This window comes from Sebastes fasciatus, chromosome 1 (genome assembly GCF_043250625.1).
Source record: "Sebastes fasciatus isolate fSebFas1 chromosome 1, fSebFas1.pri, whole genome shotgun sequence".
NCBI classification, from domain to species: Eukaryota; Metazoa; Chordata; class Actinopteri; order Perciformes; family Sebastidae; genus Sebastes; species Sebastes fasciatus.
Window position 1 is genome coordinate 23,180,225 of NC_133795.1, and position 25,690 is coordinate 23,205,914.

The 25,690-nt window shown below is 41.2% G+C and overlaps 2 protein-coding genes across 3 annotated transcripts in view; one reads left to right on the forward strand and one right to left on the reverse strand.

Annotated features, from left to right (window-relative positions):
• stab1 (stabilin 1) overlaps window positions 1–25,690 on the reverse strand; it is a 107,179-nt gene extending 81,489 nt beyond the window's left edge. Inside the window, exons 1-13 of one of the 2 annotated variants that reach the window (XM_074638315.1) lie at window positions 25,528–25,668; window positions 25,025–25,136; window positions 21,106–21,233; window positions 20,718–20,833; window positions 18,381–18,466; window positions 17,704–17,773; window positions 17,453–17,548; window positions 16,155–16,268; window positions 15,022–15,209; window positions 14,667–14,803; window positions 12,657–12,784; window positions 12,262–12,338; window positions 7,942–8,064 (exon numbers count right to left, since the gene is read on the reverse strand). In XM_074638315.1, coding sequence (XP_074494416.1) covers window positions 7,942–8,064; window positions 12,262–12,338; window positions 12,657–12,784; window positions 14,667–14,803; window positions 15,022–15,209; window positions 16,155–16,268; window positions 17,453–17,548; window positions 17,704–17,773; window positions 18,381–18,466; window positions 20,718–20,833; window positions 21,106–21,233; window positions 25,025–25,081 — 1,320 coding nt within the window. In that variant the 5' untranslated portion in view covers window positions 25,082–25,136; window positions 25,528–25,668. Of the gene's footprint in view, window positions 1–7,941; window positions 8,065–12,261; window positions 12,339–12,656; window positions 12,785–14,666; window positions 14,804–15,021; window positions 15,210–16,154; window positions 16,269–17,452; window positions 17,549–17,703; window positions 17,774–18,380; window positions 18,467–20,717; window positions 20,834–21,105; window positions 21,234–25,024 lie in introns of both variants that reach the window. The other variant, XM_074638304.1, reaches the window with a different exon arrangement.
• LOC141769379 (nuclear factor 7, ovary-like) lies at window positions 406–2,073 on the forward strand. Its single transcript, XM_074638381.1, has one exon. The coding sequence runs from the start codon at window positions 552–554 to the stop codon at window positions 1,947–1,949; it is 1,398 nt and encodes a 465-aa protein (XP_074494482.1). The 5' UTR covers window positions 406–551; the 3' UTR covers window positions 1,950–2,073.

The following is a 25,690-nucleotide window of genomic DNA, read 5'->3' on the forward strand; positions in this document are numbered from 1 at the left end:
TGAAAGGATAGGAATTTTGTACTAAAAAGACTTTCCCACTTGATTTGTCTAAATTAGACTGCTGAACATTGAAAGATAGAACTTGAACCTATCCTTTAACATGCAATAACTTGGTGTGTAAAGACAAAGATCATTTGTGGTATCACACACAAGAAGCTAGAGGTTTTTGGTCGAATGGCTTGCAACACACACCTGTTATGACAAACATGAGCAATCAGGAGAAACGCCTTGACAAAGCTCCACCCTCTCTGACTCAACACAGACAAACAGGAAACAGGATATCACTCTTTGTTTCGGAGAGGAGAGACACAATGAGAGGCAGACAGTAATATTAGTCTTAACACCAAAACTACCACATCCACAGAGACGACAGCTGAACGAGGGAAGACTGGGAACACTGGAATTACTGGAATACTGAATACTTGCACTTCAACCTGCTGCTGATTCCACATAATGAACTTGGTGAGGCACGACTCAAAGTGAAAGTAACTTTCTAGTCTGACTGACTTTCCCTTCTGCTGGCTGTGTTTTCAGCTTCACTGAGAGACAAAATGTCTTCCATAGCGGAGGAGAATCTCTGTTGTCCTGTCTGCCATGAAATCTTCAAAAATCCTGTTGTCCTGTCATGTAGCCACAGCTTCTGTAAAGACTGTCTGCAGAAATGGTGGAGAGGGAAACAAATACGCGAATGTCCGTACTGTAAGAGAAGATCATCAAAGAGTGATCCACCTCGTAACCTGGTTTTAAAGAACCTGTGTGAGGCCTTCTTACTGGAGAGAGATCAGAGAGGTTCAGCAGAGACTCTCTGCAGTCTGCACTCTGAGAAACTCAGACTCTTCTGTCTGGATCATCAGCAGCCGGTGTGTGTCGTCTGCAGAGATTCAAGGAAACATACTGACCACAGATTCAGACCCATCGATGAAGCTGCTCAGGATCACAAACAGGAGCTCCAGAAATCCCTGAAGCCCATTCAGGAGAAACTGGAGCTCTTTAAACAAGTTAAAGGAAACTGTGATCAAACAGCAGAACACATGAAGGTCCAGGCCCGGAGCACAGAGAGGAAGATTAAGGAGCAGTTTAAGAAGCTACACCAGTTTCTAGAAAAAGAAGAGGAGGCCAGGATCTCTGCTCTGAGGGAGGAAGAGAAGCAGAAGAACCAGATGATGAAGGAGAAGGTGGAGGCTCTGAGCAGAGAGATGGCAGGTCTTTCAGACACTGTCAGAGCCACAGAGGAGGAGCTGAGAGCTGAAGACGTCTCATTCCTGCACAACTACAAGGCTGCAGTGGAAAGAGTCCAGCAGCGCCCCCTGCTGGAGGATCCACAGCTGCCCTCAGGAGCTCTGATAGACGTAGCCAAACACCTGGGCAACCTGACCTTCAACATCTGGAACAAGATGAAGAACATGGTCTCCTACACTCCTCTGATTCTGGATCCAAACACTGCCGACCCAGAACTTGTCGTGTCTGATGATCTGACCAGTGTGAGATCTGGAGAGCGACAACAGCTTCCAAAAAACCCAGACAGGACCAAATTTTCCTGCTCCGTCCTGGGATCTGAAGGCTTTGACTCAGGGACTCACAGCTGGGACGTTGAGGTTGGAGACAACAAGGACTGGGAAGTGGGCATGTTAGCAGACTGCATCCAGATGAACGGACGCCTACAGTCTGGATTGTGGAGAATTATGTTCTCCAACGGTAAATTCACAGCGTTCTCCACATCAGATCAAGAGAAACATCTGTCAGTGAAGAAGAAGCTCCGGAGGATCAGAGTTCATCTGGACTTTGACAAAGGACAGCTCTCATTCTCTGATCTTGATACTAACACACACATACACACCTTCACACACACCTTCACTGACACCGTGTTTCCGTACATTTACACTGAGAATAACCTCCCACTGAAGATTTTACCAGTGAAGGTCTCTGTGATGGTGGAAAAGCACAGTTAGAGATTATTATGATAGGGCTGGGCAATGTGACGATGACAGTTTACCAGGGCATGTTTTATTAATATCTCTGGTTGTATTAGGCCACCGGTTGCAGTGCTGCATATTATAGCAATGTTGGATTTACAGGATAATTGCATCAATGTGATGAAGCTGTATGATTTTATTTTCACAAGTTATTATGTGTGCTTGTTCCTCAAGGCACAAATTACTAAGCTATTAAAATACTAGGATGGCAGGATATATTGGGAATGGTTTGCTCTGACTTTTGGTAGCAATGTGTCAAATATTTTTGAAAAAAATATTTTCAGAAATTCAAAAGTTTTATCTTTAGTTTCTCGCGTGTCAGATATAATCACTATACACTCAGTGGCCACTTTATTTAGTAGTCCTATATAATCTAATGCAATCCAGTACAACTGTTCTGCCATAAAGTCTACTTTTATGATATATGCTTAATATGTTTAGCAATGAGATCCCAGTTAAAAGTGGTGTTGTACTGGACAAAATTATATTGAGAGGTGATTCTAATTGTTTTATCCTTCCTACATGAGGGGGGCAGGCTATTAGAAACACCTGTCAATACAATGCAATTAACTATGACTTCAATAATAAACACCAGCCCGGTCTCATTCCCAGGTCATCAAATACCGACGCTTTGTCACAGCCCTCAGCGTCTGATACCAACGCACAAGGCACCCTTTAGTGTCTGTATGAGACGCACCAGGCTTTAAAGTAACTCCAATGAAACTCATGTAAACAATATTAGACGCTCAGAGCAACTGCTCTGGAAGTCAGGTGACGCAGTATACAGAGAAACAAAGTCAGCGTAGGGAGTAGTGCGGGGTGAATGGATGGGTCAAATACATGACTTCCACCCAGGAGACCGCTGTTCGTGTCTTGTGTGAAAGAAAACTCAACGTTGACTTATTTATGTTGACTACTTAAGGCTGCGTAACTTAACTGATGTAACAAACACAACCAAGTAGTTTTGTTGAAAATGAACAACATTAACCACGTGTTTAAAACTGTGACGTAGTGGAGCATCATAGTTTGACGCGTAGGGCTACCTACCTGTAAATACTGTATACTGTGATGAGGGATTTTATACCTAACCCACACCCCCAGATTATAATAATTACATTTGATACTTAATACTTAAATAAATAATGCAAATGGGAAATGTGTATGGGAATGGACATTTTATATTCATGGAACCTGTTTAAATAATTTAACTCACAATCATTTATTTATATATTCATATTTACTTATGAATTCAGATGGTCAGAAGTAGGGCTGGCTATTGTTTAAGCTCTTTCAATACCAGTGCTGATACAATGCCTGAGTTTGGGTAGCAATATCAAAATAATGTGGCTTTTTTGGTACCTTACCATGAGAAATATGAACATTTTGGTGTGATGATGAAGTTGACAGAGGTGTTATTAACTTTAAGGTGGTGGAGGGTGGATGATGATCAAATGGTTGATAATGCTTATTTTGAACACAATGATTTTCATATGTATAGCAGTGATGATGGTGATTTTTGTGTGATACAATTCCTTTTGAAGCAGGATGTTGGGACGGGTCAAAAAGCCGGTAGATCATTTGAATATCAGTTAATGAGAAAATGTAATTTGACAGAAGAGGCAGAAGGGTGGTATCAGTTCAAAATGTGTGTTATGCTATTTTAACAGTATGAATGTCAACAAAACTAATGAAATTTAAATTACTAATGATTTAATAATCTGCAGCAGAAACCAAATCAATAACTTGTTGTGGGTTCTCTGTTTTTCCTTTGGATTATTATGATTGTGGGACCAATAAAAATGAAGTTAAAAGATCATCCTTGTGATAATTTTCAACAGTTTTAACATGTATACCTCATGTGGACTCTCCCATCACCATGATCACTGGAATATTTGTTCCATCTACAGTTTGGCTGCTGTGACTGCTAAACATTCATACTACTGTTTTAATGTTTTAAGACGCTGGTCAAAGAAATGAAGCTCTTCCAGTCACATCAGTACATGACGGACACGGAAGTTTTAGTACCGCCGTTTGGCCACTACGAAAGTTGGGATCAACAGCCGGCGCTCTTCCTGGGGGCTTGGTGGAGATATGCTCCGAAGCAAGAAGAGGTGTTTGAATAGTGCTTCATAATAGTGCAAGCTATTTAAGGGTAGTTGGTTCTGCATGACGCGACGTCTCGATCACCAGCCAATCAGGATTGGCGTAATGATATAAATGCTTCTGAGGAATACGCAGGGAGGCGTATCCCATAGTGAGACATCAAATGCGAAACAAATACTATGTATGTATTTCAGGAGGCACAAGCAAATGTATCAATTATCTTTATAATGTTTCATGTGATTTATCTGATCAAGTAATTTTTTGGCATTATAAAAAAATCACTTGATCAGATAATCATATAAAAAAACAATTTGCACCAAGTGTGGTCATCTAAGTGAACACCAACATCCTGCTCCCAACTCTTAAATATTCATTGTAGCATTATCTTTCATTGGTAAATGGCCATATGTGTAGGTCATCACTTTTTTATTAAGTGTTGATGCTTTCATTAAAAGATTGTCAAGCATATTCAACTTTCTGCAACTTTTATAATATGGAGCTGAGTAAATTAGTATTTTTGATAGCAAGTAGCAACTCCAACGAAGAGTCAAGATGTTTTTATTTTTCTGTCCTTCTACTCTCTACATCATGTTAGGATCCTACAAGTGAATCTGTAAGCAGTAAGAAACAATTTAAACCTGTGAAAGGATAGGAATTTTGTACTAAAAAGACTTTCCCACTTGATTTGTCTAAATTAGACTGCTGAACATTGAAAGATAGAACTTGAACCTATCCTTTAACATGCAATAACTTGGTGTGTAAAGACAAAGAGAAACTAAAGGTTTTTGGTCAAATGGCTTGCAACACACACCCGTTATGATAAACATGAGCAATCAGGAGAAACGCCTTGACAAAGCTCCACCCTCTCTGACTCAACACAGAAAAACAGGAAACAGGATATCACTCCTTGTTTCTGAGAGGGGGGGCCACACTGAAAGGCAGACAGTAATACTCGTCCTAACAACAAAACTACCACATCCAGAGAGACGACAGCTGAACGAGGGAAAACTGGGAACACTGGAATACTGAATACTTGAACTTCAACCGGCTGCTGATTCCACATAATGAACTCGGTGACGCACGACTCAAAGTGAAAGGAACTTTCTAGTCTGACTGACCCTCCCTTCTGCTGGCTGTGTTTTCAGCTTCACCGAGAGATAAAATGTCTTCCATATCGAAGGAGGCTCTCTGCAGTCTGCACTCTGAGAAACTCAGACTCTTCTGTCTGGATCATCAGCAGCCAGTGTGTGTCATCTGCAGAGATTCAAGGATACATACTGACCACAGATTCAGACCCATCGATGAAGCTGCTCAGGATCACAAACAGGAGCTCCACAAATTCCTGAAGCCCATTCAGGAGAAACTGGAGCTCTTTAAACAAGTTAAAGGAAACTGTGATCAAACAGCAGAACACATGAAGGTCCAGGCCCGGAGCACAGAGAGGAAGATTAAGGAGCAGTTTAAGAAGCTTCACCAGTTTCTAGAAGAGGAAGAGGAGGCCAGGATCTCTGCTCTGAGGGAGGAAGAGAAGCAGAAGAGCCAGATGATAAAGAAGAAGATTGAGGCTGTGAGCAGAAAGATAGCAGCTCTTTCAGACACAGTCAGAGCGACAGAGAAGGACCTGAGAGCTGAAGACGTCTCATTCCTGCACAACTACAAGGCTGCAGTGGAAAGAGTCCAGCTGCGCACCCTGCTGGAGGATCCACAGCTGCTCTCAGGAGCTCTGATAGACGAGGCCAAACACCTGGGCAACCTGACCTTCAACATCTGGAACAAGATGAAGAACATGGTCTCCTACACTCCTCTGATTCTGGATCCAAACACTGCCGACCCAGAACTCGTCGTGTCTGAGGATCTGACCAGTGTGAGATCTGGAGAGCGACAACAGCTTCCAAAAAACCCGGAGAGGACCAAATTTTCCTGCTCCGTCCTGGGATCTGAAGGCTTTGACTCAGGGACTCACAGCTGGGATATTGAGGTTGGAGACAACAAGGACTGGGAAGTGGGCATGTTAGGAGAGTACATCCAGATGAACGGACGCCTACAGTCTGGATTGTGGAGAATTATGTTCTCCAACGGTAAATTCACAGCGTTCTCCACATCAGATCAAGAGAAACATCTGTCAGTGAAGAACAAGCTCCGGAGGATCAGAGTTCATCTGGACTTTGACAAAGGACAGCTCTCATTCTCTGATCTTGATACTAACACACACATACACACCTTCACACACACCTTCACTGACACCGTGTTTCCGTACATTTACACTGAGAATAACCTCCCACTGAAGATTTTACCAGTGAAGGTCTCTGTGATGGTGGAAAAGCACAGTTAGAGATTATTATGATAGGGCTGGGCAATGTGACGATGGCAGTTTACCAGGGCATGTTTTATTAATATCTCTGGTTGTATTAGGCCACCGGTTGCAGTGCTGCATATTATAGCAATGTTGGATTTACAGGATAATTGCATCAATGTGATGAAGCTGTATGATTTTATTTTCACAAGTTATTATGTGTGCTTGTTCCTCAAGGCACAAATTACTAAGCTATTAAAATACTAGGATGGCAGGATATATTGGGAATGATGTGCTATGACTTTTGGTAGCAATGTGTCAAATATATTTTTGTAAAAATCACAAAGAAATCAACTTTTCTTATTGCAAAAATCTTTACAAGGCATGATTACATGGTTACTTTCCATCGAGATGTCTTTGTTGTGCGTTACTAAAAAGGATGATAGATAACAGAGTCTTTCTTATACTTCCTTAACATTGTCTTCACTTTGAACAATCTCCACCAGCATCAGAAACTTCTAGGAGAAAACACCAGCAGGCCGAGCTGACTAATATCACTCCTTATCGCTTCCACCTGGTTATCTCCGTAGTCGCCGCAGCCACGAATGTAGCTACATTTTTGAGGAGGTGCACGTCAGCCAGAGCTACATCTAAACATACAACTATAACTCAGGCTTACACCTAACACATTAGTTACCAAGTAGAAAGTGGTATCTAATGCGTATGCAACCACTTAGCAACAACCCATTCCTGGGATATGTACATAGCAGCGACACCTTTTCATGCCTTAAACAGTTGTTGTTTTTTTTCAGAAATTTAAAAGTTTTATCTTTAGTTTCTCGCGTGCAGGTCAGATATAATCACTATACACTCAGTTGCAGCTTTATTTAGTAGTCCTGTATAATCTAATGCAATCCAGTACAACTGTTCTGCCATAAAGTCTACTTTTATGATATATGCTTAATATGTTTTAGCAATGAGGTCCCAGTTAAAAGTGGTGTTGCACTGGACTAAATTATATTGAGAGGTGTTTCTAATTTTTTTATCCTTCAGTTCAAAATGTGTGTTATGCTATGTTAACAGTATTAATATCAACAAAATTAAAGAAATTAAAATTAATAATGAATTAATAATCTGTAGCAGAAACCAAATCAATAACTTGTTGTGGCTTCTCTCTGTTTTTCCTTTGGATTATTATGATTGTGGGACCAATAAAAATGAAGAAAACCTCAACAGTTTTAACATGTATACCTCATGTGGACTCTCCCATCATCATGATCACTGGAATATGTGTTCCATATACAGTTTGGCTGCTGTGACTGCTAAACATTCATACTACTGTTTGAATGTTTTAAGACGCTGGTCAAAGAAATGAAGCTCTTCCAGTCACATCAGTACATTCTCTGATATTGATTCTCTGACTGCCCTCTGAATTACAAACTCCAAATCATTGTAAATCTTTACATTATACTTGTGATTGAGAGGAAGAAACGTGCAGCTTTGTTTTACATCATTAACACTTAGTTCGAAGAGTAGTTACCAGGGTTGTGGTGTTTGGAGAGGAAATGTTACCTTGTTGTCTTTGCGCCTGAACGTGGCTCCTCCGTACAGTTTGAAGTCTCGTCCCTCCAGATCCTTGTAGAGATGCTGACCCAGGATCAGGTGGTTTTTACACACCAGCTCCTCATTAACACCCTGTAGAGACAATGTAGGTGAGTAGATCAAAAGTCTTTTTCCTACTAGTTGTTGAAAACAGGATATCAGAGGTGTGTCGCATGTTACAGCTGTTTATCGAACAGGCAGTTAGCCCTGGAACCACGGGGACATCTGCACTCTCTCTTTTCAAAAATACATAAAGTGCAAATGTTTAAAGGCTCAAAACTAGAAAATGAAACAAAGCTGCAAACTGTGAATGAAGGGAATCCAACAGAAATCCAACTGATGCAACAAAAAAAGGCATTTCACTCACACAGTGAAAGTGACACAAAAGGCCCAAATGATTCTGAGATGCACCCTGGGGTGCACTGGAATACAAAATCATGATGTAACCTGTGATGGATCAAAGGGGCTTGGGTATTTTAACATCACACATTGTTGCCCAGGATTAATCAGACCACATAGATAGCTCCTTCTGATTCATAGCCATGTGGAGGCTGAGGCTCTGTCAGCAGCCTTTGGTGTCTCATTTTCTGTTTTTGTCACTTTCACTGCATGAATATCTTTTTTTGCATCAGTTGGCTTTGTCTTTGCTTTCCTTTTTTCCTTTCCTATAGCAGTTCCTATAGCAAGTTTGACCAAATTATTGACTACTGTCATCAAATGACAATCAGTCATTTAGGGTTCACGTGTCATCCAAGTGTCTGTTTTTTTTGGGGGGGGGGGCTGTCCATAACTCGGAAGAGCAGCGTGTCACTAAAATGAGAATAGCTGGTCTACCTTAAAAGTCAGCCTAACTTAAGTGAGCCTTTGCCAAAGGTTGTTACTGACTTTAAGGCTAACCCCCGTCACTTTAATAAGCAGGTGGCAAGCAAGATAAGGGAACTTGGCTTGGGTCTTGAGGAGTTGTATAATTTACTCACCGACAGTCTAAACTGTACACACACACTGCACTCTCACCGTCACACACGCTCTCGACCATCTTAAAAGTAATTAGTTCTCCGATGCTTAGGCCAGGCGGGGAGTCAACTTAGTATTAGGGTGTGTGTCTCGGTGACACACAACCGACAGGAGAATGATCTTAGCTTCCTTGTAGGTTCAACCAAGTCGGCTTGGTCACAGGTTAGAGACCAGACAAATAGCAGCTCCCTTGCTCAGATTTGAAGGCCATTGCAAAAATAAAACATTGTCGTATGAAGCTGAATCGCCAACCCAAACTAAAAAGTTCTCATGCGACCTGTGACTAGAAGTTACTGCCAATCCTGAAATGTATCCAGCAATATCTCTGTCAATTTTACTGCTAATGAAAAGAGAAATACAATGATGGAAATCTGAAGATCTTGCCGTTCTATAGGTGTACAGGAGCAATTGATGATGATTTTCTCCTTTAGTTGGGCATATATCACGGGTAGTTAGCAATACAACACAAAGTTCTACCAAGGTTAAGTATCACTTTAACGGTGATTAGAGGTTACTGGCGACCAAGAAATGTATCCAGCAATATCTCTGTCAATTTTACTGCTAATGAAATGATAAACACACCGATGGAAAGCTGAAGATCTTGCCTTTATAACGGTGTATTGGCTGTCATTCTATCATGAAGGCAAAGGGGGTGAAGTTTGATCCTGAAGTGACAATGCTTCTTTTATTCGGTTTTCTCAGGTTAAAAGCTTTTAAAAAGCACTCTTAAAAAATAAAAAGGGAAATCAAGAGTCATAAAATCAGGCCTTTTTGAAAAATGGCTGCCATGGCCCCCAGGGGCCAAATTTGCAGCTCCCCGATATCTAAATCTTTTCACAACATATAAACCTACATCTGTGCCAAATTTGTTGCTTTTATTGCAAAATGCACAATTATTACAAATATTTCAGCTTAGCTGCCCCACTATAGGGCTAGCGGGCCACTGGTGGAAACCCGGAGTCATTCATACCAATGTCTGCTCTGTCTCTGAGCTGCTGAGATTCTTTTCTGCTGAGAGAGTTTTTCAAGTCATGAGGCTGTCGAAAAATACTCCAAGCTGTGAAGCTGATTTCACCAGTTGTGTATGTAGACCAGTCAGAAGCAGCGTTGTACAGATTTTGATTTGATGTTGGAAAAAAGGTACCTACATTATGGGTTTAAATGCTTTGTAGTTGTTAGATCTAAAACTAAAAAAGCAAAATCACAAAAATGATCTGAACCTCATGGAGGACTTCTTGCTCAGGTGTGTTACCTCTGCAAGGTTCAAGATCACCCATATTGTTAGCTTCCACTAGACCCTTCTTGTTTGACTTTGTTGCACAGACAAATAAAAACACACTTATTTGTGCAAGTTAACTGACAAAGATATTGTTTTATTCAGTATTTAGACGTTTTGCCGGAGCGCCGAGATTCAGTGCTGTTCAGCCGTACGCCATAACTGGAACTATTGAGTCACATCAAGGCTTCACTGATTTTATCAAACTGAGATGAAAACCTTTTAAGTCTGATGTCCACATTTACCCTTTATAGTCTGCAGGTAGTGTTTTACAGTTTTGAATTCTTGCTTTAAATATCTCAAATTAAAAATTTTCAATACAGGTTTCTATGGTTACCTCAGATTTCACTGTCTGTCTGTCTGTCTGCCTGCCTGGTTGTCTGTCTGTCTGTCTGTCTGTGTGCCCAGAGGCCTCACACTCTGATTTGTTCTAGTTTGTGCTGACCATCTGCCACTCTGTTTTCAGGCCGAGCTGAAAGTGTGTGTGTGATCGGATTGGGATGGGACAAGGCGTCGAGGGACGTGTGTAATAGGGATGCGCGGTATTGGATTTTTGCCGATATCCGATATGCCAATATTTTCCAACTCATTTTGGCTGATTACCGATGCCGATATATGCAAATATTTTTCCACCTACCTGCAGAGAACATCAGGTCTCTCCTGTAGTGGGATTAACATATTATAAGCCTACTCTTGTAGTGATGACCCACTGGCAGATCTAGACATAAAATACAATGCTTTTCAAAATCGGCCACCCATCTGTCACGGCACGGGACATGTTTCTTGGAGACATTGTGCTTTTTTAACTTTTCAATTCGTAAAGTCGATGCTCTGACAGCAAAAGCACTGATCCCAGCCATGCTTTGGCCACACTCTTTGCAATAAATGCAATGCATAATGTTGGCCGTTTACAGGTTTAAGCATCTTACCAGGGTGGTGGAGCAGTTACCCCCGTCGATGATGTCGGGTCCGGGCTGAGTCTTTTATTTGTAACATATCGGCCGGTCATATTGGAGGAAATGGCGTTTCATTTTGAAGCCTTTATCTGCCGATACTGATGATGTGCCAATATCATCGTGCATCTCTAATGTGTAATTTAAATGTGTTATCATCTGACATTCTTTGTTTCATCGACTGACGCTGTTTCATTATGTTTGATGATTTAAGAGGCCTAGCAAAATTTTTGGGTAGACATTATAGTACGTTCAGACATGCAGCCACAAACAGACAAGAAGCAGCATGATGTCAGTCACTTTCAGAGGACACCAGGAAGAATGAGATAGGGTTTCTCCATACACATGTGCTGGCTTGGCTCAACTTGGTTTGACTTGGCACGTAAGCCCGGCATGGCAGGGATTTGCATCTCCATTACAACAGAGCTATCCGCTTGAGGGTTTGTGTAACCATGGCCAAAGAAGCAACTGATTTGCACCTCTATTACAACAGAGCTTTCTGCTTGAGGATGTACCATGGCAAAAGGAGCAGCTGCAAAACGGTGGGTTTCATTTCCTATATCCTTCACAATAAAAGTCCTCCGTTAGGTCCATTTCAAGCGTGGTGCGACTCCGTGCAGCTAGGCATGCTAAAACTGGTAATGGAAATGCAAATCAGCGCGGCACGGTTTGACTCAGCACGGCCAAAAGTATCAATTGAAAAGCCCTAAGAGTTGCAAAGAAGCTTGATGATGTTGAGAAAAGTTGGGGAAAATGTCCTACAGCATAGAGGAGCGAGCAACACCTCAGACAAAACAACTGAGTAATTAAATGTGAGAAGTTATTTTGAGCCAACTACGGTGATGGGTTTTGCTCCCAAATGAAACAGCTCTGATTCACACCTCTTTAGAACCATTCACCAAAAAGCTAATTTCTCAGAAACAAATCTGAAATACTTCATAAATGTATAGTATGGCTACAATAACCAGGAGACTCCTGTGATTCTGTGCTGAGGACCATGAGGAGATCATTAACAGGTGACACCAGAGAGACAGACAGACGACTTACAGTCAGAGGTGTTTTCAGCAGGGGGATGAAAGCTGTGAAGGGTCCATTGTGACTCAGCAGCAGCGAACAGCCTTTCTCTGAAACATACACACACATATACCAAAGGTCAAAGGTCACAGAAAAGATACCACATAGCAACGGCAAGTAGAAAAAGTACATGTCTCTTCTTTCACAATAACGTAAAAAAACATAATTATGTGGTCTCACATTATTGCTTGTTTATTTAATGAATAGAATAGAGACAGAAAAATAACAATTGGTCTTGAATCACATCACCAACTTGAAGAATCAGATTGAATAGGATTTCTGTTAAGGCAGGGATTCACACCACTGAAATCGTACAGTTCAGTATAGTATAACAAACATTTTTTATAGTGATTTTGTGGTTCTTTTACCGAACAGAGCGACGGCTCCGGTCAGATTTTCTCTCTGGCTTCCACTCCTGTCCAGCTCTATCAGCCGCTCCATCAGGTTACCATAGCAACGGTGTCCGTCACCAATCTGACCTGCCTCACACACACACCTGAGGGGAGGGGTTGGAGGTGGATGGGGGTTAACTAATGACACTGCAATACACACACATTCACACAAACTGACAAAGGCCCTGTTCAGACCTGCCATTAACATGCGTCTTGAGTGACCACTTGTGATCGCATCTCATTTCCCCGCTCTATATGCAAATAAACACGTGACTCTACATCATTTCCGTTTCTGAAAATGAAGAGCAAATGAAGCAGTTAGCCAGCTATAGACTGTGAAAAATAATTTAATTCACTGTGCCACTCAAAGGCTACCTGCAGAATGTTTTCTTGCATGTTACTCAATGCATGAGTTGATGTTGTGAATCAATCAACACACCTTAAATATCAATATAACTTTGACCACTCAATGTTTTTGGCTCTCTTGCATGATGTACACTTTAGTGATAATTGGATCTTCAAGCTTAAAATGTATATCAATTTCAACCGGAGTATGTTGAGTGCATTCACACCTGTATTTAGAGCTGTCCACTTGTGATCTGATCACCCATAGGCGCATGTTAATGCCAGATCTGAACAGGACCAAAGAGCTAAAGATAGAGTAACAGTGTCTGACATCAGCGTTTTTTCTTCTAGTCCTGGTTCCAGACCTGACTCTCACTCACTTAAGTACTAGTCCTGGTTCCAGACCTGACGCTCACTCACTTAAGTACTAGTCCTGGTTCCAGACCTGACGCTCACTCACTTAAGTACTAGTCCTGGTTCCAGACCTGACTCTCACTTTAGTATTAGGCCTGGTTGTAGTCTGATTTTTGCGGCAAGAAACAGAAAGGCAGAGACAGAGGATTTTTTTCTGGGTCTTCCTCTTATTCTAGAGCCATATATTTAGAAATAGATAAAAAGACAAATAGATTGATTCTGGGCCCAGTTCTGGTTCTAGTTATTGTCTAGTTCTAATGTTAGTTTAGACTTCGTTCTAGTTCTGGTCCTGGTTCTGCATCCTCTGCATGCTCTCATTCCAGAGAGTAAGGGAGCTTTCACAAGCCAGCATTTAGTCTGTTTTAATCAAACTCTGGTGCGTCTTTTTAACACAATAATCATACTCTGGTGCGGACCAAAACAACCGGTCCAAGACAACATGTGAGAGGTTGTCTCGGACCATTTCCAAGCAAACCAAAACGCAGGCTGCCTGTGCAGGCATCCAAACATGATTTTTTTTTTTTTATTTGGTCCGCTTTTTTTGTGCACTGTGAAATCAAACCAGACTAAATAGAAAACGAGCCAAAATGATCAATTTCACTCTGATTCGGACTAGCCAAACTGACTATGGCTTGTGAAGGCGCCTTAAGACAGTTAGAGGAAGGGAGAAACTCTGTTCTAGTTGTAGTTCTGGGTTCTAGTCCTGATTCTGGATCTAGACCTACTGTATTTCTAGAGAATAAGAGATAAAAAAATAAAAAAAGAGGCAAAGCAGGTGGACTGAGACGTCCTGTGGTTCTAGTTCTGGAGACAAAAAGTCTAAATAAATATCTCTCATTCTTGTATACCAGTAGTTCAAAACTTATTTTAAGTCTGATTCTAGCTCTAGTCCTGGTCCTAGTTCTAGATCTGGAAAGCAAAAAGAGAGCCAGGAATAGGGACTTGGTTATAGAGCTAGTTCTAGGGAGTAAAGATCTTGTCTTAGTGCTAGTTCTGGTTCTAGGTCTAGTTCTAGAGAGTAACAGAGAGAAACCTTGTTCTAGTGCTGGTTCTAGATATGGTTCTAGTGTTAAAAAGCAAGAGACAGACAAAGAAAGACAATGGAACTGGCTCTTGGTCTACTTCTAGTTCTTGTCCTTGTCTAGTTCTAGTCTTGTGTCTAGACCTGGATATACCTCTAGTTCTAGAGAGCAAAGGACAGACAGACAAAGTGTTTGTGTCTCTGACCTGGGTTGTCCATCCACTTCAGTTTGACAGATAGCTGTGGGGTCACATGTGTTCGCTGAGCAGGCAGAGACCAGCTGACAACCAAACTGAGCGTTGCCACCTACAGGGGACATGCCAAACATACACTTGCAGACGGACTGAGAGAGAGACAGACAGATAAAGACAGAGTGAGTTTAGACACAGTTTCAGGACTTAGCTCTGTTTTAGATTCTGGACATGACTCTGTAATTTTTGTTCTGACATCAACTCTCTGTGTCGCTGGTCCTGGTACTGATGGTCATCTAGTTCTGGTTCTAGTCAAAGACATGTCTGGTTCTAAACCTGGTTCTGGTCTTGGCTCTGGAGGAATCCTAACCTTGTTGGGTCCGTTGAAGACACAGATGGTGGAGTTGATGGGACACCCTCCGTTGTTGTCGGCGCAAGGGTTTTTGGGTACGCAGATCTTGCCATCTCCCTGGTAGTCCGGGTTACAGACGCAGCTGATCCTTGACCCCTGTGAGGAGCACTGGGCGTTGACGTCACAGTCCCTCCCTGAGCAAATACCTGAACAGGAAAACAAAGATCTAACTCAGTCCAGATGGGACTCTAGGATTTTTTATCCTCAAGACGAATACAAACATTGATGTTCATTGAAATAAAATATAAACAAGAGTACTAGTGCTAGTCCTGCTTCTAGTCTAGTTCTAGAGGGAAAGAAACAGAGAGTGAGACAAAGGAATTTGTTCTGGGTCAAGGTCTTGTTCCAGACCTAGTTTGAGTTTTGGAGACAAAGTAAGAGATAAGAGACACGTTCTGGGTCTATTTCTGACTCTGGTCTAGTTGTAATCATATTCTGGACCAGTTTCTAGTTCTTGTCCTGACTCTGTTCTAGGGAGCAAAGGCCTGGTTCTTGTTCTGGTCCTGGTCCTAGATCTAGTCCAGATTTTAGTTCAGGATTATACAAAAATATAGACAAACACCTTTTATAATGCTTGTTTTCTGAATGGAGTTTGAATCAATCTATGCCAAGCTATGCTAACATTGTAGCTGTTCCATCAACACTCAACGTAACGTCATCTAGTCATAAATACGGTAGCAACGTTGTTGTCAAACTTATAACTACATAATGATGATGTATGTAATTGCGTCACGTGAAAAGTTTGCTTCGCTCTTGTTGTGAACACGCCTTTAGATCCTTACCGCTTGGGGGGGAAAATGGAAAGTTTGTCCCGAGGGTGGCGTCAGAGGAAAGGTCATGTTGCTATCTACAGCAAAAGAGTTTACCCTTTGTACAGTGGCCACTTTAGGACATCGAAGACTCAGCTTGCTAAAATCAGCTCTATACTCTCAGACTTACCTTAACTTTCAGACGAAGAAGAACTTTGTCATGTTTATATTAGCATGCAACACAAATTGGACTGATGGACCGACAGACCGAAATAATGACACCACTTACATACTTATCCAATAAAACAGAGAAATCTGAGATGACTGTTGAGTTGTATTTACTTGCGCATTTTCCCAGTGTGCCCCTCTTGTATCCGGGCAAACATTCACAGTCGGCGGCGTCTCCCTCTCCTTTACAGTACGAGTAAGGGCTGCAGTTACTGCACCTGGTACTCACTGCCAACAACACAAAACACAACAGCAACAATTAAACATCACACAAACAGACAGTAAAAACTAACTGAAGCAATAAATGCAATATGTACCACCTAGTGTTTTACTAGAAGATTTAACTTCTCTGTCAATTCAGTTCAGTCCAAAGGGGCTTATTGGCATGGGAAACATGCGTTTACATTATCAAATCTTGTCCTCTCTCCAGGTTCCATGGTGGAGAGGAGGTCATGTTGGTCAGCCTCTATCTGTTTGGCGAAGGCCAAGAAGCTGCTTTACATCTCCTCGATCCATCTCTTCATATAAGTTCATCATTTTTTGTCACATGGATTGTCTATGTTGTATTTTCATTATGTTGTTTATTCTGTACACACAACATCTATTGCACATCTGTCCGTCCTGAAAGAGGGATCCCTCCTCTGTAGCTCTTCCTGAGGTTACTTCCATTTTTTCTCTGTTAAAAGGTTGTTGTTTTGGGTTTTTTTGGGGGGGGGGGGGATTCCTCCTCCAATGAGAGGGTCGTACAGTAAAGGACAGAGGGTGATGGCCTGTACAGATTGTAAAGCCCCCAGGAGGCAAATTTGTGAATTGTCATATTGGGCTATATAAATAAATTGTCTTGACTACTAACCGACACGCAGCAGGGTATAAAACCTCAATACTTTTTTGGTACAGACTGAAATGTGTCTTATTTTGTTTATTCTTTGATCAGACAGTTTCTGATTTAAATATTTAAATATTTTGTATATGTCCCCCTCACCATTCAAAAAAATGTTTTGTGTCCCTATCAAAATAAAAATCAAGTTCAACACAACACAGTTGAATATCATTGTTTTAGCTAAGATACAAACATAACATTATCTATCACTATGAAATTGTAATGTCAATTAAACCAAATGTGATTTTCAATAGTAGTTTCATAGCATATTTTAGTGGAAATTTCAGTATAACATGTTTTTCCTAGTTTGATAGAAATGCAGCTAATAGTATTCAAATAGTTTCAGGGTTATTTTAATTCTTTCTTAAAAAGAATATTTTATTTTATTTTATATAAGGATATCCAGTCCGACTGAGTATTTGGGAATTATATAATCTTTTTTATCCTAATAACATGCAGTTATATGGTCTGATATAAATAAATATGGTTTATATAATCTAATATTGTATAATACAGCGCGTCATGGTCTTACCTTGGTCACAGCGCTTCCCAGTGTATGGCGGCTGACACAAACACTGTCCATCACCTTCTGGACCTTTATTACACACTCCATGCACACAGTCACACTCTGCACAGACAGACACACCGAGTAGGTTTTCAAACAACTGTGGGACATTCTTGCAACTGTTAACACAACAATTTAGAAGTGAATTTTTTGCTTCAGACTCTCTTTTAGATTCCCTCACTTTTTTTACCAGAGAGGACAGAAGGGAGAAAGCCTACCTTTATCACACTTTTCTCCAAAGAGGTTTTCATTTTTGCACTCCTGACAAGCAAACCCCGAGAAGCCGTCCTAAAGAGAGACATAAATTGTAATTATTATTTTGCAATATCACCAAGACATCAACAATCTTTAAAAAACAAACAAAAAAACACTACATTTTCAAATTCACAACTTCCCCAGTGTTTCCACCCAAACAAAAACTGAAACACATCAAACACGCAACAAAAAAGTCCTGTCAAGCTGACATTGAGAGACTTGAGCAGTGGTCATTATTGTCAATGGTTAGTTAAGGGCACTGTTAGAACGGCCTGGACTGTAATAGGACTATGATAATGGAGAGTTCAGACTTTGTTGTTTATGGAAGTTTTTACTGTTTATTAGTTATTTAATAGCTGTATTGCCTAATTCCCACCATTCTATGGGTATGTAGTGAAAGTCCAAATACGCCCCCTGCTGGCTGACTGAATTAATACCCTAGTAAGCAACAAAGGAAACTGAGGCTCAGTAGTTGGCATTTGGCTGAGTTGAGGGAGCAAATTAATATCCACCAGTTTAAGACAGAGCCTTGATCCCTCAGTTACAGACACTGTCACCTATAAATACATAAACAATGATGATCTTTGAAAGATTTGACAAACAGGTAGTATAGTTACAGACAGACAGAGAGGATACTGACATCACAGACGCAGGTCCCGTTGCCGACGCCTCCATCCAGACAGGTTCCATGGAAGTTACAGGTCTTCCCTGACCAGCTAGGACAGGCTACAGACAGATAGACAGACAGACAGGTGAACAGTCAGACGGAGAGACAGGTGATTCAAAATTATCACTATTTATTGTTTGTTAATAGAATAGGATTCCATTGTGTTTGCAGGTTCATGTGTCACAATCACATGATTGTCATTTCTCCTATTGATTAGTTAGAGGGCAGACACAGAGGAAGAGAGAGGAGGAGGAAGGAAACACAAACGCATCAAAGTGCTGCGGGGAATTTGTTTGTTGAGACCATGGTGAAAATGAATAATAACCTTTATTTCGTAAGTATTTGGGTTTATTTTCTCTCTGCATTTAGCCAATATGCTAACCTGAATGAACTGAGATTAATGCCGAGCTGTGAGTGCATGGTTTGGTGAAAGACCAGAGGACATCAGGTCCTGCTCCCACCATCCAGGCGAAGGCGACGGTAGGCCCACATCCCTTCTCTGGCGCCAGCAACCACACAGGCACTCAGTGTATGTTGTGGCCTGTTAGTAGCTGGTGTAGCTGTCAGCCTTGGCGTTAATGAATTCACCTTGATGTGACAACAAATCCTTCCTCTAGTATTATCTGTGCCATGACACATCACAATGTGTACGAGATTATCTAATCTTGGTCTCAACAACGTGTGTCAAACTGTACGATATCAGATTTTAGGTATGTCAGATTGTGAGATGAATATCTGGTTAACCTCAGCATTAAAGCCTAATGAGAGAAAAAAATTAAGCAGAGATGTATCATCAACGGATGTCATCTATCTGCACCACTCATGTTTTGAAAAAGTAGCTAAACAAATCAAGCTTTGGCCCTACAGCCGGTAGTGTATTTTGTTTAAACATGACTGAAAAATGGCATTTACAGTGTCTTGTCCAACGGAGAATTTGTTGTAGATGTGTGTCGTAGCAGCATTCACATTGTAAAAAAAATTGGTCCATAAAGGGACTATTTGTAACTTTCAGAAATGCTTGTTAACAGCGACACCTCTGGCCGGTAAGTCAACGAAAGTCAGCGTCGGGTATACGCTTGTGCTTGCTACATAGACATGAATGAGCATCGCTCAAAACAGTGAGGCGACACACGTCAGCTAAAACCACAATATCGCTCTATATTTCACCTGCTTGGCAGTAATGTTAGCTGACCAGATGAAGGTCTCTCCATGAATCAATGCTGATCCTAGTGTTGGCTTTTCCTGCTTCAGCCTCTCGACCGCGGTCAGAGGGAACAGGGGAGACACCGGAGTTTTGGTCAGAGACGATGACGACTCTCGCTGCGGAGCCCCGTCACTTCACAACACACGGAAAACCTCTGTTGGTCTGGAGGAGCTGCAGCATTTATTTCTGCACAAACGTCCACTGTACATTTACTAGATATTCTCAGAGCTAAACTAACTTCTGCAGTGTGTAGTGTGCGCGCATGCACGTTAAAGTGGGGCGAAATAGTGAGAACGAGCACGGTGTGTGAGTGAAGGCAAGCAGGCAGGCAGAGGAGCAGAGGACAGCAGAGACTCCGGCCCTGGAGACCAAAGCTACGGTCTCTCCCGCGTCCTCTGACTGCGGCCAACACTGTTTTGCAAGACGGGCTTCACTAGATACAACTTTGAGGTTTTGGTGCATCCGTGTAGTTTGTGTTGGAGTCTTGTCTGAACAGCGTAGGCACACGCGAGCGCGCATGGAACACCGACCGGATTGATTTATACGTGTAAGAAGTTACAAACAGTCCCTTTAAAGCTGGAGTAGGCAAATTTGAGCAAATATGATTAAAGAAGTTATTTTTATAAAACGGTCACTATATCCTGACAGTAGTGCATGAGATAGGTAATCTGAAAAAAATCCTTTTCCTCAAACATTGGACGAGAGAAAAAGGCATCACAGTAACAGAATATTGATTCATATTTGATCAGCGTTACCAAGTTTGACCGTTTGATTGGAGTTTGCGAGTGATTGACAGCTGCCGCCGTTAAATGAACAGCCAATAGGAACGCTCTCTCTCTCGCTCTCTCTGAAATGACCTGTGATTTGCCAAAGTCTCCCGTCACGAGCTAGATTTTTTAAAACCTGAGGAGGTGCAGAAGTCTAGTTTTCTCTCAGAACACTTGAATTACAATATGCTGAAAGGTTATTATGGAATTTTGGCCCAATAATGCCCAAAACTTTCTGCCTACAACAGGTTTGATGTGAATTTACTTTGTGTGTGTGTGTGTGTGTGTGTGTGTGTGTGTGTGTGTGTGTGTGTGTGTGTGTGTGTGTGTGTGTCTTACCGAAACAAAGAGGTCCCCAGTGCTGTGGGCAGCATAATGGCATCATGTACCCCTTCACACAGAGGTGATTACATCCATCCAGTGCCATCTCCCTGCCGCCGATCTCCACCACGTAACTGCAGCACACAGTAAACATGAGGTGAAGAAACTGCTGCATTCACACCACATACTACTACTACTATTACTACTACAACTACTACTACTACTACTACTACTACTACTACTACTACTACTACTACTACTACCACTAAAACTACTACTACTACTACTACTACTACAAAGTCAGTTAACTGCATTCATGACACATTTATGAAGCTTTTTGTGTGTGTATTGTAAAGAATCCAGCACTGCTTTGATGAACTGTGGTATGTAACCACCTGGTACGTACCTGCAGTTGTTCGTGCCCACATTGCTGAAGCTGTGAGGGCACTTGGTGGTGGAGGCGGCAGCACAGGAAGTGCAGGAGGTGTTCACGTCTTCCCTCTGTGAGACATCACACCTACCAGGAGGAGCAGTCTGAGAGAGCAGAGGAGATCCATCTATTACGATCTGATACCACTTTCTCCCAACACCTGTTCGTCTGACTCCAGATGGTACTGTAGGTATCAGTACAGCCCTGTTTTTAATTAAGCAACAGCTTCTACTAAAACTTCCACTGATAGCGACACCACTGTTAGTCTTAGTAGAGGTAACACTGGAGGTGGTAATAGCAATATGGTGGCAGCAGCAGTATTACTGAATGAATGAACATTGTTATTCTAGTACACACAGCTTACAGGATACTAAAAATACATACACAGATAAGAGAAAACAAAAGCAAGTACATATATGATACTTAAGTATATCCGTATGTGTATTCAAACATGAACTGAAGTTGACTCATCTGTCACGTCGAACAGACTGGAAGACATTTTCATGAATGGCTTAAATCTACGACTAAGACAAGTAGCAGCAGCAATAGTAGAAAAGTCACTTTATAGATAAAAACAACGGCTCAGAGTGTTTTTATTCTCATATATATCAGAATATTTAGATTGTTATTGTTACGCATTCATGTCTAAGCAGTATTCAAATGTTGCTGGATGAGGAGGAGCTAATATAAACTACTTTGTATACTGTTAGGTAGTTTAATCTATAAAAGTGTATCATACTTTATGTGTTGATCAAATGTTTTGCATGTCAAATTTTAACGTGCAAAGTAACTAGTAACTAAAGTTAAGTTAACTAAACTAATGTAGTGCATGAAAAGCAATATTTCCCTTTCAAATGCAGTGGAGTAGAAGCATAGGCCTAGTATAAAATGGAAGTACAAGTACCTCAGAACTGTACAGCAGTACAGTAGTTGAGTATATGTACTTAGTTACTTTTCATCACTGCAAACATCACATTTAAAAACAACACAAGTTGACCAAAGTGGAGAATTGTTTTCAAAGCAAGGTTTGGCTGTGTGAGAACAAGTGACAGATATTCAAGGAAAGGTTTTAGTAGTGAGGGCAACTCCATCGATGGTGAATACTGGACAGACTGGGATTCTACGACAGTAGCCATGCTGGTTTTCCTGGGATATGGACACGTTTCTGATTCACATCTGAAAGATCTACACATCAAATTAAACTCATTCTGATCAGAATGTATTAAAAAAAAAAGCTATCTCTATGTCAGCAGACCAAATCTAAAAAGTGTCACATGATGGTGTCATCAGTTTGAATCTTGATGCTCTGATGATCTCAGATTTTGGAGATACTGTTTCTACTCAGAATCAATTGAATACCACAATGTAAATTATGTTTTATTGTGGATTTTCCCTTTAAACATGGCAGAGGATACTCAGCTCTGGGTCAGATCCATGGTCAGATCTCTATGTGCTTTGCAAATACAATGAAAGAGGCAACATTGTTCCCATATAAAATCGATGTGCAGGCACGAATGAGTAAAAATTGATTCAGATTCACTCAAGGTGGTGAACTACAGCGAGCATGTATCGGATCGAAATGAAAATGTCTCAACTTGGATTACAACATGATGCAGTAAAGCCCCAGTTTTCTATCTGATCTTTGTGGTCTGTGGTGGAATCAGCTGAGATAAGACTTAACTTTATCCAGAGGGAACTTGCTGTGCAGCAGTTGCAATACAAAGTGGGAAGAGTGCTGAAGACAGATGTAATTTCAATAAGGCTGAACAACAGTCGATTGACAGCTCTCTCCTTTACTTACGCAACAATGTGATCCCTTTTTTAACACCTGACTGGACAAAGACACTGCGTTGTCACTGGTTTCAAATTTGAAAAATATGGTTACTATTGTGGAGATGTTGTCAATTTTCTCCTTAACTGTCCTCTGAAATCTATTTCTGAAAAAATCTGTTACAAGAAATAGACCACGCACCTGCTGCATCAGACTTCAGTTCACTTTCTACAACACTGAGTTTTACTGTAATGGTTGTTAACGGTGTTCACTCTCTGTGACTGTGGTGCTGGAAGAGAGACTCCAGACAATTATTGAGCTATAGGTTAAATTATTGAAGGAGGTCTCTATGTGGCTCTGCAGTCATCAGGGTATTCGCGGCTTGGGCTTGGAGACTACACATTTTAAACAGAAGGCCATCATTACAAACTGGAAGTGTTTGAAAGACGTAGCTGTTCACCCAACCGATTACACTGTTGTCAGGCTATTAAATAGGCATTATCAGTAGCTATAAAACCCATAGATGTGGGTCAATAGGGGCCTACTACACCCACTAGTAGGTTTTATCCTCTATTCACATGATAGATCACCGAAAGAAGGTATAAAAAACGACAACAGCGACCTCTAGCGACCGTAGTAATTATGACAGGAGTAGAAGCAGAAGTCGGGTGCTGTAGTATGGACTGTGTGAAACTCCATTAGGGGTGGCAGTCGGGGATGATGGGTGGGACACAAAACACAGGGCTTAGGGTTAGGTTAAATTGTAGTTTTGTCGCCTTAACCTAAAGAAGCCTTTTTGTTTGTGTTCAAAATGTAACGTTTCATTCAGTTTTACGTGTTAGAACGTGTTGCTTTTAAGTTTCACTTTCACTTTTACAGCGTAGTAGGCATCGTAGGCCCCTAATGACCCACATCTATGGTGCTTATAGCGACTGATAACGCCTATTTAATGGCCTGATAACAGTCGAATCGGCTGCTTCACCAGGCAGGAAGGGTCTGATGCAGAGACACTAGTGAGTTGAAACTTCAGCAACTATTGGATGACATTTTTTTTACACACAGTCATGGTCCCCAGAGGATGAAGCCCTCTGAATTTGGTGATCTCCTGAATTTTCCTCCAGTGCCACCAGCAGGTCAAAGTTTCACTTATTCACATTTGACATCTATTTGATAGATTGGCACAAGATTTTCTACAGATGTTCATGGTTCCCAGATGATGAATCCTACGGACTTTGGTGATCCCTTGACTTTTCATCCACCGTCACCAGCAAATAACATTTTTGGTTTTGAGTGAAATATTTTGACAACTATTGGATACATTGCCATGAAATTTGGTACAAACATTCAAGAGGATAAATTCAAAATTCTTTGGTGATTTTCTAACTTTTCATCTGGCGCTACCATAACGTAAAAATTTCAATTTGCCCAAAAATGTGGTTTATGACAAAATAACTGGGAAACTAATGACATTCCCATAAACTTCAGCTGTACTTTGTGCTATTTAGAAAATGTTAGCAATCTAACAAACTAAACTACAATGATGAACCAGGTACATTGCATGTTAGCATGCTGATACAGTATATGCATCTAGCTCAAAGCACAGCTGTGCTTCAGTACAGCTTCACAGAGCCGCTAGCATGACTGTAGACTTTCACTCGTGTTGAAGTTTGATCCATTCTAGGGACTAAAAGTCATCATATCTGAACCTCTGCTGCCTTGATTCTTCTTTTAATTTGTCTCTTGTTAGTCTCCCAAATTTCCAGCACAAAAAAAAGTACAATAATGAGTTGTTCTTTAAAGGTTGTATTATGTTAGGGTTTTTGTCAGGACTGTACTAGTGTACGATTATATGTACTACTAACAGTAGTTCACCCCTTAAATTCTCACTTAACGCAAAAATCACTGGCTGAGTCCACACGATCCACAACTTTTCATTCATTCAGTGACCACAAATTAGATTCTGTACAAACGAGCAAAAGCATTCTGTGAGGCTCTGGAACAAAAACAACCAGTAGTATAATTGCATTTATCAGAGAGTAAAGCAATCCACTTACAATTTAGAGATCTAAAAAGAACAAACAGGTGATGCTGTATCTCAGTGTAACAGAGTTGGAGGTGTCTTACCTGTTCTTGCAGTGAAGTTTGCAGGCAGAGCAGCAGCAGAAACAGCAGCAGCAGCATGGCTCAAAGTGTCACATCCAGGGGGGGAAAAATAAATCCACCAACCAGCGTCCTCCTCAGTTAGTAGAAAAAGTAGAGATTGTTTTCAGGCAGCGTTGGATTTTCACATCAGTTGTCTCCTCTTATATCTAGTCTGAACCTCAACTACAACCTGCTCTACGAGCTACAGGAAAAACACAGATAACAACATCCTCTGTGCGGGAAAAACAAAACTATTAGAAAACAATAGACTTCTATTCCAACAGTAACAGATGTGAGACAACTGAAAACAACCTGCTCTTAACAGACGCAAAAACTCTGTAAAAAAAGAAGTACTAAATAAAAACTATGGGCTGGATCCAGACAGTGTTGTGATTATCAGATGTATTCTTTGTTCATTTTCAGCCTGAAGGCAACACTCACTGTTATTTAGGAACTAATAAACAAATTACAACTAAGGAATTTACTCTCAGCTCAGTGTCCAGCGAGGCAGATGGCAGCCAGAGAGCCAAAGCGACTGCAGGCGTCACTTCTTTTCCTCTCCAATCTAGGAAGAGAATGAAAGGCACAACAACAGAAACTGGCAAAGTAGGAACCTCCCAGCAGAGGTCATCTCCTCATACTACTCCC

Excerpts from the sequence above, each read along its gene's own strand:
- LOC141769379 (XM_074638381.1), top strand. The coding sequence starts at position 552 with ATGTCTTCCATAGCGGAGGAGAATCTCTGTTGTCCTGTCTGCCATGAA.